Source organism: Talpa occidentalis, unplaced genomic scaffold (genome assembly GCF_014898055.3).
Source record: "Talpa occidentalis isolate TD23 unplaced genomic scaffold, MPIMG_talOcc4v2.1 talOcc4.11, whole genome shotgun sequence".
In the NCBI taxonomy this organism is placed as follows: Eukaryota; Metazoa; Chordata; class Mammalia; order Eulipotyphla; family Talpidae; genus Talpa; species Talpa occidentalis.
Window position 1 is genome coordinate 2,948,573 of NW_023601104.1, and position 16,833 is coordinate 2,965,405.

Sequence of the window (16,833 nt, forward strand, 5' to 3'; positions counted from 1 at the left end):
AAAAATAATAACTTAAGATGAATTTTTTTAAAGATTTATTTATTTATTTGTTTGTTTGTTTATTTATTTATACAACCACTGGGGGCAGTCAGAAGCGCAGGAGGGTGAGAGATTTCACCAGAGCCAGAGCGGGGAGCAGAACAGGCAGACTGATGAAATACACTGCTGAGGGGAGCAGCAGGTGGCAGGAGAGGTCTGTGCGCCATGTGGGATCCTTGCCCGGTGGCTGGGGATTGAACCGGCGCTGCAGAGGCTGCAGGCAGCTTCACAACCCAGTGCTCAACCACTGCACCACTGGGGAGGCCCTAAATTTTAAAGATTTATTTATTTATTTATTTATTTATACAAGCACTGGGTATTGTCAGAAGCGTGGGAGGGTGAGAGAATTCACTAGAGCCAGAGCAGGGAACAGAACAGGCAGACCAATGAAATACACTGCTGAGGGGAGCAGCGGGCAGCAGGAGAGGTCTGCGTGCATGACCCTCGCTGGTGGCCGGGGATCAAACTGGCGCTGCAGAGGTTGCGGGCAGCTTCGCAGCCCAGCGCTCAACTGCTGCGCCACCAGGGGAGGCCCCGGCCCTAAATTTTAATGATAGAAATTGCTTGTGGTCTGTTAGGTAATAAAAGTTGGGCATAAAATTGTATATAAAATTAGAAATATGCCTATTTAGGCATTCTTTAAACATACAAATGAAATACAAGAAAATACGGTTATAGCTATGTGGTTATAATGATATATTCTACTTTACAAATTTTTATATTCTGAGTCTGAATTGTTTTGACAATCAGAAAAATAATAACGCCATTGAGAGACCTGAACCTCTGTCCTGAGGTATTTGGAACGGAGGGAGAGAGGGGAGAGGGAGAAGCATGGAGGTTTAAGTTGGCCTGCCTGGGTACACAATTGCGCAACTTTGAAAACACAAGAAACCCCACTTTACCTTCTTGCCTCATCTGCAAAAATAAAACTAACATTTAAACAGGGCATATCAGGGTCTGCCTCACACAACATGATGAATAACAGGAGGTCAAAGAGTCTAAGTTATTAAAAATCAAAAACAAAAACAAAACGAAACCATGGAGAGGATAGTTTGATGTACCAGAGCTCTCCAAAGAAAACTTCACACAGAAATGCTAGATAAAAAATTTAACACTTCATAACTCTACACGTGGGCTAAGCCTGAAGCCAAAGAAAGAAAGTAGATTCCACAGGGCCAGAAACAAAAAGGAAGGAATCAGCAAACATCGAGTATGTGCTGAAGCTGAAGGGCTCAAGGAAGAATGGAGATAGAGTTCTTAACAACTAAAGGCCCAAGGACTGGGGATTTAATCACCCCCACAAGAGGAGTCCAGGCTGCAGGTCCCCTGCATGCCAGGAACCAGAACTGAGATAAATGCATAACGTCAGAGGCCATAAAAGACTACACTCCAAACCGCCATAAGCTGGAGCCTAAAATACTGCCCATTAGCCTGGAGAAGCAAGGAACATTCTATCTGCCAAGGGCCACATGGAAAAAAAGGATTAATAAGAAATAGAAACCTTGGTTCTCACTAGCCACAGATGCATAACAGAAATTCACACTACTCCAAACCAATTACAACCAACTAAACTTATAAGAGCCCGGCAGAGGAGAAAATAAGACTTTCCTTAGGAATGTTTCCATAATCCAAAGCACATGGGACTCCCATAGAAACAAATCCCAACTCAAAATGAACTTACACTGCACAAAACAAAAACCATGCTAAGAGTTTTGAAATAAGCCATCAGATGGGAGAGCAGCATGACACAAGGAGACCTTACCTCAAAGAGTTAGAAATAATAATCTAAAAGCATCTTTACAATAAGCATGTTGAAAGAATGCCAGAATACTGGTATTGTTGAAAGTTGGGTAAAGTTTATTACCATTAATCTCTTCTTTGGTATGTTTGGGATTTCCACAATAAAAATTCTTAATAATTCTGTAAGATAAAGTATTTAAAAAGTTAAAGATGATCAAAGAGCTAACCATAAGGTAAGAACAGGTATTTTATTTTAAAGATTTATTTTTTTGTATATAAGAACTGGGGTGTAAGCCAGAGGGGGGTGCTGGTGAGAGGATTCACCAGAAAGAGTGGGGAGCAGAACAGGCAGATGTACTGAAATACACTGCTGAAGGGAGCAGCAAGTGAGACAGGAAAGCTCTGCTGTGCCATGTGGGTTAGCGCCCTGGCTGGCAGGGGGTTGAACTCATGCTGCAGTGGCTGGAGATAGCTTGATAGCGCTGTCTTTAACCACTGCGCCTCCAGGGAGGCCTGAACAGGCATATTTTTAAAAGCAAAAAAAGTACAGAATGTAAACACACTATGAAGATAATTTTTAAAAAATTACAAAGCAGAATAGACAGAGCTGCAGAGAGAATTAGAAGTTGGAAAATGGAATATGAAAATATTCTAGAATAAATGAAAATGGCATAAAGTGTAAAGGTCATGAAAGAAGCAATATAGAGAAGACTAAAGAAGATTCAAAGACTTTTATCAGAACAGTGGTCAAGAATAAAATAGCAGGGCCTCCCCGGTGGCGCAGCGGTTGAGCGCTGGGTTGCGAAGCTGCCTGCGGCCTCTGAGGCGCCGGTTCGATCCCCGGCTGCTCCCCGGCCACTGGAGGAGGGTCCCACATGGCCGCAGACCTCTCCTGCCGCCCGCTGCTCCCCTCAGCAGTGTACTTCGGTCCTTCTGCCTGCTCTGCTCTCCACTCTGACTCTGGTGAATTCTCTCACCCTCCCGCGCTTCTGACTATACCCAGTGCATGTATAAACAAAAACAAACAAATAAAATAAGTAAATAAAACATGCCTCTATAAAAAAAAAAAAAATACTTTTTAAGAATAAAATAGCAGTCAAGAAAAATAAAGACATAAATTAGGTTGAAGGAACAGGTGAGGTGGGATAATAAGTCCAAACTGAGAGAACATAGCATTGATAGATGTGCAAAATATAGCATCAAAAAGAGAATTTTAAAAGCTGCAAGAGAGAAAAATATTCAGGAAGGTAACAGTAAAAACAGTTGCTGGGGGCCTCCCTGGTGGCTCAGGGATTAAAGTCTCAGTGCTGTCAAGCTATCACCAGCCACTGCAGCATGAGTTTGATCCCTGGCCAGGGAGCTAACCTACAAGGCACAGCAGACCTCTCAAGTCTCGCCCGCTGCTGTCCTCAGCAGTGCATTTCAGTAGATCTGCCTGTTCTGCTCCCCACTCTGTCTCTGGTAAATCCTCTCATTCCCTGCACCTCTGGTCTACACCTCAGTTTTTGTATGCATAAATAAATAAAAGTAAATTTTTAAAAAAAGTTGCTATGAGGCAATGGAATCATCAAAGTGTTAAGGAAAATAATGGTCAATCAAGGACCTAAAGCTATAAACAACTGACCAACAACTAGGGTAATAAACAAAGATACAAAATTTTAAAAACTTTTTCAAAACATACCATAAATGAGTCTATTATATACAAATCTCTGCCAAAAGAATTAGTAAAACTGGAAAAGGAAAACTGAGCCCTAACGGAAATAAGTAAAGGTGAGAAAAGAAACAGATAAACTTGCTGGGAATTCTAAATAAATACAGAATGTTGCAGGGGAGAGCTAACTTGGGGGAGGAGGTGAAAACAAATTAGAACTAAAATACTGGCCACAATAAATTGGAAGATGGGAAGAGGTAGAATTTAAAACTCAAAATTTTTTAGGCTCTAATATTGTTTTAGGCTCTAATAAAGTAGTGCAAACAGTCAAGAATGCAAGTTAAAATCTAAAAGTAGCCAATAAGAGAACTGAAACAGGAAGTATAATTTCTAAACTCACAGAGGAGATAGAGTAAAGGAAACTCAATCCTATGAACAAAAAACAGGAAAGGAGAAAACAACGAAGTAAGAAAAAATACGGTTAAACTGAATTTCCAAAATAAGAGGGAGGAAAAAATTCCAAGAATCTCACCAGTCCTTATCAGTAAATTGATCAAATTAATCTTAAAAAGGGGCACAGCAGATATTACAGGACTTTTATTTGTGTTCTCAAGACACAAAGATTAGAACATGTAAGGGAAAAAAGGCATATTCAATACTAGTTAAAAGACAGGTCTGCACTGGACTATTTTAACTCATCTATTCCTAAAACTATTCATGCAAACAAATGTTAGTTAGGATAAAGATAAGCAATAACACCATTAATAAGCTTGACTCAGTAGATAAACATGGAAAATACATTCTTTCCAAGTACACCTGGAGAATTTATAGAGACAGGTTATACTAAAAGATATCTTAACATATTCCAGAAAACTGATGTCAAACCAATGATCTGGTCACAATAATTGAGCTATAAATTAGTATTTTAGAAAAAGTATTTGAAAACCAAGTGACACTTCTGAACAACCTGAGAGTTCATGGAACAATCACAAGTGAAATGACAAAATGTTTATTACAACCACTGCAAGCACTGTGTATCAAAACTTGTGTGCTACAGCACATGTGATCTAGAGCCTCAATTGTATTTATTGTAACAAGAATTTCAGATGAGTTAAAGATACAACTAAATAGGTTTAAACACAGAACTGACACACAAAGTACAAATAAAACTTGGGAAATGTAAATAATCAGATCATAGTCTATTCACTTTATAAAACGCTACTGCTAGGAGAAACTGCAGCTGCAGGTGAGTCTACAATTGTGTCAATAAAAATCCCTATTAAAAAGAAAACAACCGTAGCCCAAATCTCAAACACAAACACCACCAAGTGCTAGTAACAGGAGCTATCATTCATTGCTGGTGGGAATGCAAAGTGGTACAGTCACTTTGGAAAATAGTGACAGTTTCCTACAAAAGTATCATTTTAGAAGAGAATCCAATAATCATGCTCCTTGAAATTTACCCAAAGGAATTGAAAACTATGCCTACACAAAAACCCATATACAGATGATTACAGTAGCTTTTAATATTTTTTAAAAGATTTATTTTATTTACTTATGCATACAAAAACTGGGGTATAGGCCAGAGGTGCAGGGAGTGAGAGGATTCACCAGAGACAGAGTGGGGAGCAGAACAGGCAGATCTACTGAAACACACTGCTGAGGGGAGCAGCAGGAGAGACAGGAGAGGTGTGCTGTGCCACATGGGTCAGCTCCCTGGCCGGGGATCTAACTTGTGCTGCAGTGGCTGGTGAGAGCTTTATAGCACTGAGACTTTAACCCCTGTGCCATCAGGGAGGCCCCTGTTCACAGAAGCTTTAATCATACTTGCCAAAACTTGTAAGCAAGCAAGATGCTCCTCAGTATGTGAATGGGTAAATAAACTGTGTTACATCCAGACAATGTAATATTATTCAGTGCTTTTGAAAAAAAAAGAAGAGCTGTCAAGTCATGAAAAGACACGAGGGAAACTTTAATGTTTATACTAAATAAAAAACCATCAATCTGAAAAGGTTATATACACCAAATCCTCGCTTCATGTAGTCAATAGTTGCTTGTTTTGTTCACTGTCAGTTGGGCTTTTGTTGAACAAAAAGATTATTTGAAAACATTATTTGGGGATCTGCTGTACTGTGTAATTCCATCTCTTCCACATTCTAGAAAAGACAATAAAAGCATCATGGTTTTGGGGGCTGGCCAGGTGGAGGGATGAACAGAGCACAGGGGATTTTTACAGCTGTAAAACTATTCTGTAGGATACTTCAATGGTGGCTATATGTCATCACACATTTGTGCAAACCCACAGAATCTCTAACACCAAGTGAAGCCTAATGTAAACTACAAACTGTAGGTGATAATTATGTGTTGGCATAGCCTGATCAACTGCAACAAATGTACCGCCCTGAGAAGGATTTTACACAAATATGAAAGAATAATATTCAGTGACAACATGTAACAGGAAAACCCTGTTCTAAACTAAAGGAGCGAACAGTGCCTGCAAGGAGGTGATGTGTAAGGGGAGACCTGAGGGCTGGGTCAGAAGCAGTCTGGGTGAGGGTTCTAGGCAGAAGGGCTAGAAGATGCAAAGGCTTAGATGGTTGGGGGTTAGAGTGACAGGTCAGGTGATGTCAAAAATAAGGCTGGAAAGCAGGCAGGGCTCACACCATGCAGATTTTAGTTCTTATAACTAGTGCAACTGACTTTATACTTGGAGGGCACAAAAAGAGACATTCTCATTTTTTAGAAAGTCACGTTAGCTGTTGTGTAGAACTGTCAAATTGGAAAGGGAGGACACAGAAGCCTGTTGATAGCTAGAAAACGATAGCATAGGTAGGTAGCTGGGAGTAGGTACAAGTGATAGAGTAGGACACAAATGGCAGGATTCTAGATACTTAAGACAGAAAATAGGTAAGACTTGGTGAAAGACAGTCATCTCCACAATTTCTGATTTGTGTGACTAAAGCTATAGAAATGTCATTTACAGAGAAGGGCAATGAAGGAGGAAACAGTTCTGGGGGAGAAGGCTGGAAATCAAGAGTTCAGCTTTTATATCATTAAACTTAAGATTTGAGTAAAACAGGTAAACGGAATGTCGAGAAGGCAGGTGGGAATACATCCCCTGAGCTCAGTATAGAAACATGGACTCCGCCAGTGGCTTGTGGAGACTATTTACAGGCAAAAGAGTGAAAGCCACAGCCCAGATGGAGCATACAGAGAAGAGGTTAGGCCCGAGTCCTGGGAAGCTGGGAGTTGTAGAGACCAGAGAGAAGATAATGAGATGAAGGGAAATAAGCCGCTGGGAGGCCTAGAGAGCGCGAAAGAAGAGAATGTTTCATGGATAAGGGTCTCCTGTATTTGAAACTGCTGAGAAATCAAGTGAGGTGAGGGCAGGCTGGGCTTAGTTCGCAAGAGGGTGGTCACTGGTGCCTTACCAAGAGGAAATTCAGGCGCATGGAAGAGGCTGTGCAAACTACAATGTTGAGTGAGCAAGTGAGTAGAAGTAAGGGGTGCAGGCTATTCCTCTAAGCATTGTAGTGGGGAGTGAGGGACAGAACTACAGAACAAGCTGGGAGGAGATAAGTAGTTCTGGGAGCTTTTTGTTTGTTTGTTTGTTTGAAAGAATTATTTATTTGTGCTACAAGAGCTGGGGTATAGGCCAGAGGTATGGGGGGTTGGTAAAAGGTTTCACCAGACAGTGGGGAACAGAACAGCCAGATCTACTGAAATATATGCTGAGGGGAGCAGCGGGCGAGGCAGGAGAGGTCTGCTGCGCCATGTGGGTAGCTCCCTGACCGGGGTCGAACTTATGCTACAGTGGCTGCGGATAGCTTCATAGTACTGAGACTTAACCCCTTGCACCACCAGGGAGGCCCCAGTTCTGGGAGTTTTTAAAAGTGACATCTCATTTCCTTGTAGCAACTGAGGCAGATTTCTGAAGAGATTTTAAAAATAGGGACATTGTAGAACAAGTGCAAATGTGGAAAGGCTTCAGAAGAGAGTGAGGAGGGTGTGTTGACAGAGCAAATCCCTAAAAATTAGGAGGGACTGGAATCTGGGCCACGTGAGGAAGGGTTAGTCTTTAGTCAGAAGGCTAAGGACCAAAGTAAAGTTGCTGATCATGTATTTATAAGACTTTAAGATAAATAAAGCTTCCTTATACCTAAAGGAAAAAAAATACGCATGTATCCCTATTTTAATATGGAAAGAAGCAGCTTCAAAAGTGAAGTGTTAGCTTAAACTCACATAATCTTGAAATGTGTCCAAGAATTTCCAAATACTAGAGTTTGGTCACAGTTCTAGAAATCTTAAAAGGGAGTTGTGAGCGTCTAGGATTTATGGAGTATGTCACCTACAAAGATAGCAAAAAAGATCCAAAAAAAGAGAAAGATATACATAGTAAAATTCACAAATTGTAGCTTCAAAAACATTCAGGTGCCGCTGACATCAAACCTAGTCTTTTGTATGATGTATAAATTTGACAAAAATCCTTCACATTCATATTCTTCCACCTTTGTAACATATTTAAAATCGCTCCCTGGGGATGGCAGGAGAGGATCATTCTCTAGGCTTCATGTGGGTCAGAGAAGCAGCTGAGGACATCTGTCCCCAGTACGACAGCACGGAGGACCTCGGCTCTAACCCCACATCTTTTGGCTCTAAAACCACTGCTGACTTAATAACGAAATCTGGTACTAAATAATAAGTTTACAGAGTATTTAAGCCTTACTCTTTTGGGGTTAATGTCTGGAAGGGCAAGCAGTCTCACAAATCACCACAAATAGCTTATGCATCATGGAATGCTGGGCTGGAAGAAGCTCTGGTTGCGCCAAAGAGAGCTCAAGTTCTCAGCCTAATCCTTGCCCAAGTGACAGTCTGTTCACCCAGATGATTACCAAATGAAGACACGAACTCAACAAGGAGATTGAAAATAGAAGTAAAGAAAGCTCAAAGTATCCAAACTCCTTATTTACCAAGAATGCAAGTCAAGTAAATGGGAGAGCAACATGTGATGACAGCACAGAGTATGTTTCTTCTAGATAACACGCTCTCAAGCAAGGAGTCTCAATCTTGGCACTACTGACATTTTGAACCAGGTAATTATTTTCTGTGGGGGATAGGATATTTACAACTGGGCCTCTACCCACTAAACAATAGCAAGCTGCCTCCCAGCCATGACAACCAAAACTGCCCTCTGACATTGTCAAACAGCCCTGAGGGGTGAGGCAGAGAGACCTCCAGTTGAGAACCAGGGATCTAGAGGGATTCCACTGTGATTACAGAAGCCAGGGGCGTGCAAGACACTCCAACAAAGTGGAGGGGAAAGTTGTGACTGTATTCTTTTTCAGGCAATGGTTCACAAAATCTTTACATAAAGCCTCGAATGTTCCAAAGACATGCATTGCGTACTGAGAAATTGAGGTCTAGTCCAAGAGAGTACATCTGACTGTTAAAGAAACTCTTGATAACAAATTCTGGAGACCAGAATTTGTGCCTCTTCCCCACACCCGATAACTGAAGCGACTGCCCAAGTATGCGCGCATCAGACACACTCTAGCGTCCATGTTCCCATCTTTCTACTTCACGGTGGCGAGTCTGTGCTTTTCAGGAAACCTGGTTCCACGCATGCGCTCAAGATAGACAGAGCCTGTTCTGCCCGTAGCCTCCTCTTCCCGGGAGGACAGAAGACCACCACCAATAGGCCAGCAACACGCCCTCGCTGGATGCGTGCTGATGGGCTCCACCAATCTCTCTTGAGAGAAGGGACACTCACCTTTGCCTGTGATCTTGTTTTATAATTATTTACTCTGCTCATCGAAATCTGAGGGCTAGAAAATGCCTAGCTCGACAGCACTACCCACCTTCCAATCACGCTGGTGTGAGAGAATACCTACTCATTCTCTAACAATCCAGGCCTACCCCAATTATTTCCTAAGTGTTTCTTCAAAGAGAATCTATGAAATTATTTTGGCTTTGCATGTTCTAAGATAGGGATTTCAGAAACAAGAGATAATCTAGGGACACTTTAAGCTTCACGAATTTTGTTTTTCAGTTGGCAAGGTTCCTACTACCCCTGCCTCCTAATCTTGCAAGATACTTTTGAGTATTCCTGTTGGCTTACCAAGCGAGGCTAGCTATGTGGTGGATGGAGTGAACTTTTTCACCTTGGAAGAAAGGTAAAAAAAAAAAACACTCTTTTCTTACTGATACTGTTGTTGTTTTTTTTTAATTTATTTTGTAAAGTTTTATTTTTATTTATTTATGCATAAAAGAACTGGGGTGTAGGCCAGAGGTGGAGAAGTGTGTGAGAGAATTCACAAGAAACAGAGGGGGGAGCAGAACAGGAGAACCTACTGAAATACACTGCTGAGGGGAGCGGCGGGCGAGACAGGAGAGGTCTGCTGTGCCATGTGGGTAGCTCCCTGGCCAGAGATCCAACTCATGCTGCAGTGGCCGGCAATAGCTTGATAGTGCTAAGACTTCACCCCTGCACCAGCAGGGAGTCCCTGATACTGTTTTTAAAATATTTACACCATAGCGCAGACTGGGCAGTTGGGCTTGAGCTGACCCTAGAGAGAACGAAACCTGCAACCCAGGACCCACCCGCTTCGGGGTTCCCACATTGATCTGTGCTACAGTGAGCTCCCCGAGCAGTGTGCCTTGGCCCAGGAGTACCCGCCTGGCCCAAAGAGGCCTCTATGGCAAAGAACAAAATGGACACAGTCGCATGTTAACAATGGGATCATTTTGTGTTGACCTTAAGAGATAAAGATCTCCAGTTGTTGCCAGGGCAAGGGATACTTTTGTTTCTGTTCTCTAGAGTTTAGCTGCATAAGAAACAGACTTTAAACAACAAAAAAGCTAGTATCATGGATTGCAGTAGTTTCCACAGGTTCTCCCCAAGGATATTATTTTTTCAGCTCCCTCCCCCCCAGCACAACTAAAATAAAAGTTATTGAAATTGTCCAGAACATCATTTTCTTCTTTTTAAAAGCAGAATTAGACAAAGGAGGAGGGCACAGTCCAAATTGACTTTGAAAAGTTAAATTCAAAAGGAAAAGGAGGTGCACATGTCAGGTTACACTGTTACCCAATAACCCCCTAACCCAGCTCTTCAACTCCAAATCCAGGTGGAAGGTAAATTTAGGATGTAAGATGAGGCTCTAGCTACAGGGACATTCATAAAACATGTTGGCAGGTGCTCTGCCAAGCAATCTATAATTAGTGAGGGTGCCTCGGAAGCTTAAAATGAACTCAGAGGGTTTCAGAAACCAAGAGCCAGCCCACTGGGCACTGAGCCGGCTAGCCACAGGGCTGCCGCCGCACAGAAGAGGCGCTGGGTGCCAGCCAGGACGCACACGTGTGTGCAGGCACATGCCAGTTCTGAAGAGTCTCTTTTTTCAAAGCTCTAATGGCTTGACCTCAACACCTGCTGCACTTCCTGAAGACGACAGGCTCTGGAGCTCCACTTGTTCCTCGCACGCGGCTGCACTTTCTAGGAACGACCGCACACACGCAGAGGCTGGCCAACTGCCAAGGCGGGGGCAGCCCGGCCGCCTGCCTCGGGCCTGAACTTTCCCAGTGCTGTCAGGGCGGGATCCTACTCTGAGCTGAGTCAGCGGCCGGCGTGGAACTCTGCCAACCACACCGCGGTGCGGGGGCTGCCGGCTGTTCACAGATGTTTTGCAAAACCAGAGCCATCAGCAGGGAGGCGGGACTGGGCTGGCGGCCAGGCTGCTGCTGTCGTGGAAGTTGGGATCCTCTGATCCTAGTCCTAGCTCTGCCATTACCACCCTGGAGATCTGAGAGAAACCTGTGTGTATCTTAGCATCTTCCTGCTTCAGAACACATCTAGGTGGACACAGCAAGGGCTGAATTGAAGTGTTTGCATAAAAGAGCACCTGGAGCACTGCTGCTGACCTCGTGCTAGCTCAGTTAATCCTCACACATCGCTGGGAGGTACACTTTATGAGTCTTATTTCACAGATAAGCTGACACTGGCTCAGAGGACTTAAGAGTCCCATGAGAAAATCACAAGGGTAGTGAATGGAAGAGATAGGATTTGAATCCTACTTTGCCAGCTCTGGAATCGACTGCAAACACAGGCTCTTGGAAAACTCAGATCAACTGCATGAGGCTCCTTGACACAAAGAAGCTGACTTTTCAGGTTCCAAAGGCCCTTTCTTAGAAGACTTCTCAGTTGCCCTGTGTTCAAGCCACAGCTCTTCACAATTGATTTCTAAACAGCACCGCTGAACCACATGAACAGTGTGTGCTTATAGGGAGTACCCAGATGCAACAGCTCTATCATAAATTCCACACCTAAGCAACAAGTCACTTAACTTGGAACAACTTATTATTCTCATTCTTTTGTGAGGAAAAGCTACTTTGCGGGTTGGAAAGAGAAATTAGAAGTCAAAGGCTCAGCTGAGAACAGATTCCCTAGGCTTCAACCCCCAAGATAATTCATGAGAACGCTGGGATTTGTCATTTTTTAAAGTTACCTGACGACTCTGATACTTGGCCATGTTTGGGAGTCACTTAAACTTGCCTTCACTAAAAGCAATTTTGAGATCTACCCTTCCCTGTTTCAAAAGGGTGAAATGAAAGGGTGAAATGAAACCACTATCTTTGATGTGATGGAAAATATATACAATGCAAGCACTTCTTGCCATCTTTGTTTAGCTGCAAGACAGCAAAACTGTTCTTAAAGAACATTATTCTGGGTTAGACTGGAACAAAGAAACCGTCTAAGGCAAGATTGTTGTTTCGTGTTACTACTAGGAAAACTGTAATTAGAGCTACACATCTCCTGTGTTGCTCTCCCGACACTGGGGTAGCTCAGCCTTCCTTAAAATGAGAGATTATACTGACATTCTTTTACATCACATGTGGACCAATCTACATTAGGAGTAACTTACATATTTCATTGCTTTAATAAGAAAACAGTTGTGAAGAAGAAAGTCCATTCATTTCTAGACCACAGGTCACCAAAACAGGGGCCTGGTCATCCAGCACCCCACTCCGACTAGCCTTCGGGAACACCCACTGACTCCCGATGCGGAAACACTGACCTGTTTGAGTCGCTCATCCAGATTCCAGCTGGGCTGCCCACCCGAGGACATGGAAGGTGGGGCCTTGGAAGCTTCTTTGGTATGGTCTTCTTTAGCTTGCTGTCCATGAGGTGGGAGACCTGGTGCTGGGAGCAGACCAGATATGGGGGCTGCTCTGGGGTCTTGGCGAACCACTTTCTGCATATGAAAATATTTTGAAGCAGCCTGGCCCTCCTTCTCAGACACCTCTTCAACATCATCATCCCCCTCCTCATCTTCCAAACCACCTTCCTCTTCTTCAGGCTCTGAGTTCGCATTGCTCCGCTCAAAAACTCGGGCCACCGCCGTGGCAGGTGGAACTCGGGCTATGGGACCAAGGGCAGGGCTGCCCGAAGGCCTGCCAGGTGTAGCAGAGAGGAGAGTCTGCTGTGTGACCAGCTTCTGGGCATACAAGAACTGGGCCTCTCTCATCTGCTGTCCCTGCTTCTCTCTGGCATCCATCTGCACAGGAGCCAGGTGCGGCGGCTGCTGCGTTGGTGGTGGCTGCTGCTGCTGCTGCTGCTGTTGCTTCTGCGGCTGCAGTGGCTCCATCACTGCCTCAAGCTTCACCCACCAATTGGCATGGCTCTGAACCTGGGCACAGCCCAGCAGGCACACTGGGTCTAAACCTTAAGAAGTTAATAGAAATCACAAAGAAGAAAAAAAAAAGGGGGGGGAGGAAACTGTGTAAAACAGGCATAAAAAGGTACTCCCTGGGCCTCCCTGGTGGCGCAAGGGTTAAGACGCAACCTATGAAGCAATCTACAACCACTGCAGCACGAGTTAGATCCCTGGCTAGGGAGCTACCCACATGGCGCAGGAGACCTCTCCTGTCTCGCCCGCTGCTCCCCTCAGCTGTGCATTTCAGTCTGCCTGCCTGTTCTGTTCCCCACTCTGTCTCTGGTGAGTCCTCTCACCCCCCTGTGCCTCTGGCCTATACCCCAGCTCTTGCATGTATGAATAAATAAATCTTTAAAAAAAAAAAAAAAGTACTCCCTTTCTTTAATAAAGGGTAGGAGTTCTGTACACCAAACCTATGCTCTTACACCTGAGTTTTAAGATGAGTGAGTGCTGGGAGTTAGGGGTGGGAGAGTTAGGAGGATAAGGAGTATGGAGAAGAACAGGATTTAAGGGGGAAATTTGAGATTAATCTCAGTAGTGGTGGACTGTGCAGGTGAAGTAATTCCAGACACTATCTAGTCTGTAATCATCTATATTCTGATCTCTCCACCTCAACATTAGCAAATATTAATGTATTTATTACTGAAAAGGCAACTGGGTTTTCACTGTACAAACACTGCGAATATGAAAACCACAAGAATAAAAGGAAAGAAGGGCCTGCCTCCAGAAGAACAACCGCTACTTATGCTCCCAGGGCCATCACAGAGAGAGAACACGCCATCCTACTTAGACACACAGCTCTCAGGCAGCCAGAGGGACTTCTCTTAGAAAAGCAGAACCTAGCAAGTTGCTCTTGGGCTTAAACTTTTTGAATTTCCCAGGTCAAATTGCCAGCCTTCTCTGGAGTGGGCTGAGCCATGCTAACTGGACATTACAGGCTCAAGAAGAATCCAATTTCAACAACATGAAAGAAAGAAACACACAAGGAAGCAAGAGCTTCAAATTGCAATCGTCATTCAAAAACAACGGGGAATTCCTCAGATCTTAAAATGAACTAATTTAAAACCAATATCAACATTGTCCGAATGAGTTAATGGCTCTTTTTTTTTTTATAAACAGCCCAGTAAATCTCTTCACATACCCTCTCTTTCTGATTCACTTCTACAATGATATTCTATGACAAATAAAGAAAAGGCTTTCAGGCCAAAAGTATTCTGGGGGCAGGTTTATCAGCATTCTTACCAATCAGTCTCCAAACACACACCCCTTTCACACCCTCTCCTCTCCTCTCCCTTCCTCCTCTGCAGGCTCCCTACCCCCAACAAACCTGACGGGAGTTGTTTCCTTAGCAAGATCCCATAACTCAATGAATTACTGTGCTAGGGCAAATTTTAGGGAAACAGGACTTGCAACATGGTGTAAACGCTGTCATCACGTGGCGCAGGGTAGGACTTGACGTTTATATTGTTCTACTGTGTTAGGATTGGAAAGATAAAACACACACACACACACAACCAACCCCTAAATATCTTTAGCATGTTGGAAAATTAATGGAGAAGCAATCACATTCCCAGCAATAACATCTACTTGAATTTATGACTTTTTAAATGGATTCGAGGGAAAAGGGACACTTCTTTAAAGGTGGCAAAAAAGCAGACATAAAAATTTCTCACTTTCTGTGTATCTTCGAAACACTGCTTATGCCTTTTGTATTTTGTGAAAGATTCAAATTCCAATTTGCCGCTTACTGCCTTCCTTCCTTTCTTGTATTTCAGAAAGTATGAGTTACGCCAGCAATACTTTCTGCGTGAGCCCTTCTACACTGTTAAGAAAGCATGAAAAGGGCTTTACATCTACCTGAGACTGAGTTGGTGGAAAGCGTCCGTTTAAAATAAAACCAACTTGGGCCAAAGAAAATGAAACAAAAGAATAAAGCAAATAAATCGGAGGTCGTTTTAATTTTCCTTACAACCCTAACAGTCAATCAATCACAAGTGGAATCACTTTTCAAGCAGGCCCTGCCCGTCAAGGAGCTGCTCCTCGTCCCGTGGCACCATCTTCTCGGTGCGTCGTCCCCAGCAGGGGGGAGGTGTCTCGGCCTCTTCAGGGAGACCAAGATGACTCAGTTCTACAACCCAACACGCACACCCTCCCCCAAAGAGCCCATCTCTCCCCAGTCCCTCAGCGGCCAGTCGGGCCAAACAACCACCCACCTGCCTACTTAGAAAACTCAGCCTCAGAAGTCTTAAACCCCTTCACCCCTCACACAGTCCCCCCCCTTATCCCTAAAGTTCGGGGACCACCAACCCCGGCGCAACGAACTCCTTGCAGCTTTGAACCCCCTCTGGGCCACCCCTCCCTCAACCTTCGCGGCCGGACGCCTCCGGTCCGGGTCCCCACGGCTCCCACCCCAGGTACCCCATCACCCCCTCCCCGCCAGCCCAGGGGTCACTTCTACCTCCACCAGCCCGCCCAGCCCCTCGCCGGCTCTTCCCGGACCGCCGGAGCCCCACTAGCCTGGCCCCTCGGCTCCCCGGGGCCCCTAGCTCTCCCCATCCCTTTATCTCCAATCGCCCCGAGGGGCGCAGCGCGCCTCGGGGCTCCTCCCAGCGTCTCCCTTCCCAGCGCGGCCCCAGCGCCCGCGGCGCCCCCTCGCAGCTCCACACCTGCCTCCCCGCACGCCCGCCGCCCTCCACCTGCCGCGCCCTGCTCCCGCCGCGCCCAGACGCGGGCCCCGCGGCGTACCTGTGCGGGCGCTCCGTCCGCGGCGGCGCAGGAGGCGGCCGTCAGGCCCCGGCGCGGCGGCGGCGACGCGACTCGTCCGCAGCCGGGGGCCACAGCCGGGGCGGGGCCCACACCGGAAGCGGCGCCGCGGGGCCGGGCCGCCCGCCCGGGGCGGGGCCGGGGCGGGGCCACGGCGGGCGGGGCTTGTGACCGGAAGTGGTCGAAAAGGGAACAAGAGGCGGAGCTAGGCGGAAGTGCCCGTGGAGACGGCCCTCCGCCTCCCGGGCGTGGGCGGAAGCTGAGCGAGGCGGGGCAGGCCTCAGCCAATGAGAAAGCGCGGGCCTGGAGGACTTCCGGCGCGGGCTTTTACGCGGCGAGTTCAAAGGAGCCCGGCTCCGCGCGGTCTCGTCGCGCCGGCTGGAGGCTGGCGCTGCCGTGCGGTGGTCTGTAGGTTGGCGGGGAAGCGCCTCAAGGACAGGGTCTCTGCTGATTGGGGGCCTCCCCAGCCTGCTGCCTTCTTCCGCTGAGAGTCGCGCTTGCAAAGCAGCTTTCCCTGGCGTCTCCGCGGCTGTCCTCCGCGGACGCTGCACCCCTGGGAGCCCCTCACTCGGGTTAGTGTCGTCCCTTCCCAGCTCCCAGAGTGGGGCGCCGCGTGCCAGATGCTGTCATCTCTAGTAGAAACCCTTGCCCCCTCGAAGCTTCGACTTTGTCATTTATTTAACTGCCTCTGGGGAGATCATCCCCGTATTTGTGCATCCAGCCAGCTGTCTCACATTCTCCCCTTAGACCGGCTTTCATCTGGGTAATTTCAGAGTCAACGTGGACAAGTCGTCTCACATCCGAACCTCAGATCTGGCGAGCTTTATTTTACATCCGCCTCCTAATCCGTCAGAACCTGCGCATTGTCGCCAGAAGCGCTCTGGCGCCCAGATTCAGTACTGACCACTCAAAAACTTTGCTGTAACTGTT

General features: G+C 45.8%; 1 protein-coding gene across 1 annotated transcript in view; it reads right to left on the minus strand.

Annotated features, from left to right (window-relative positions):
- Positions 1–16,025, minus strand: part of ARID3B (AT-rich interaction domain 3B) — a 49,732-nt gene extending 33,707 nt beyond the window's left edge. Inside the window, exons 1-2 of the mRNA XM_037502111.2 lie at positions 15,886–16,025; positions 12,502–13,148 (exon numbers count right to left, since the gene is read on the minus strand). Coding sequence (XP_037358008.1) covers positions 12,502–13,071 — 570 coding nt within the window. The 5' untranslated portion in view covers positions 13,072–13,148; positions 15,886–16,025. The remainder of the gene's footprint in view (positions 1–12,501; positions 13,149–15,885) is intronic.
- Between the last annotated feature and the right edge of the window lie 808 nt (positions 16,026–16,833).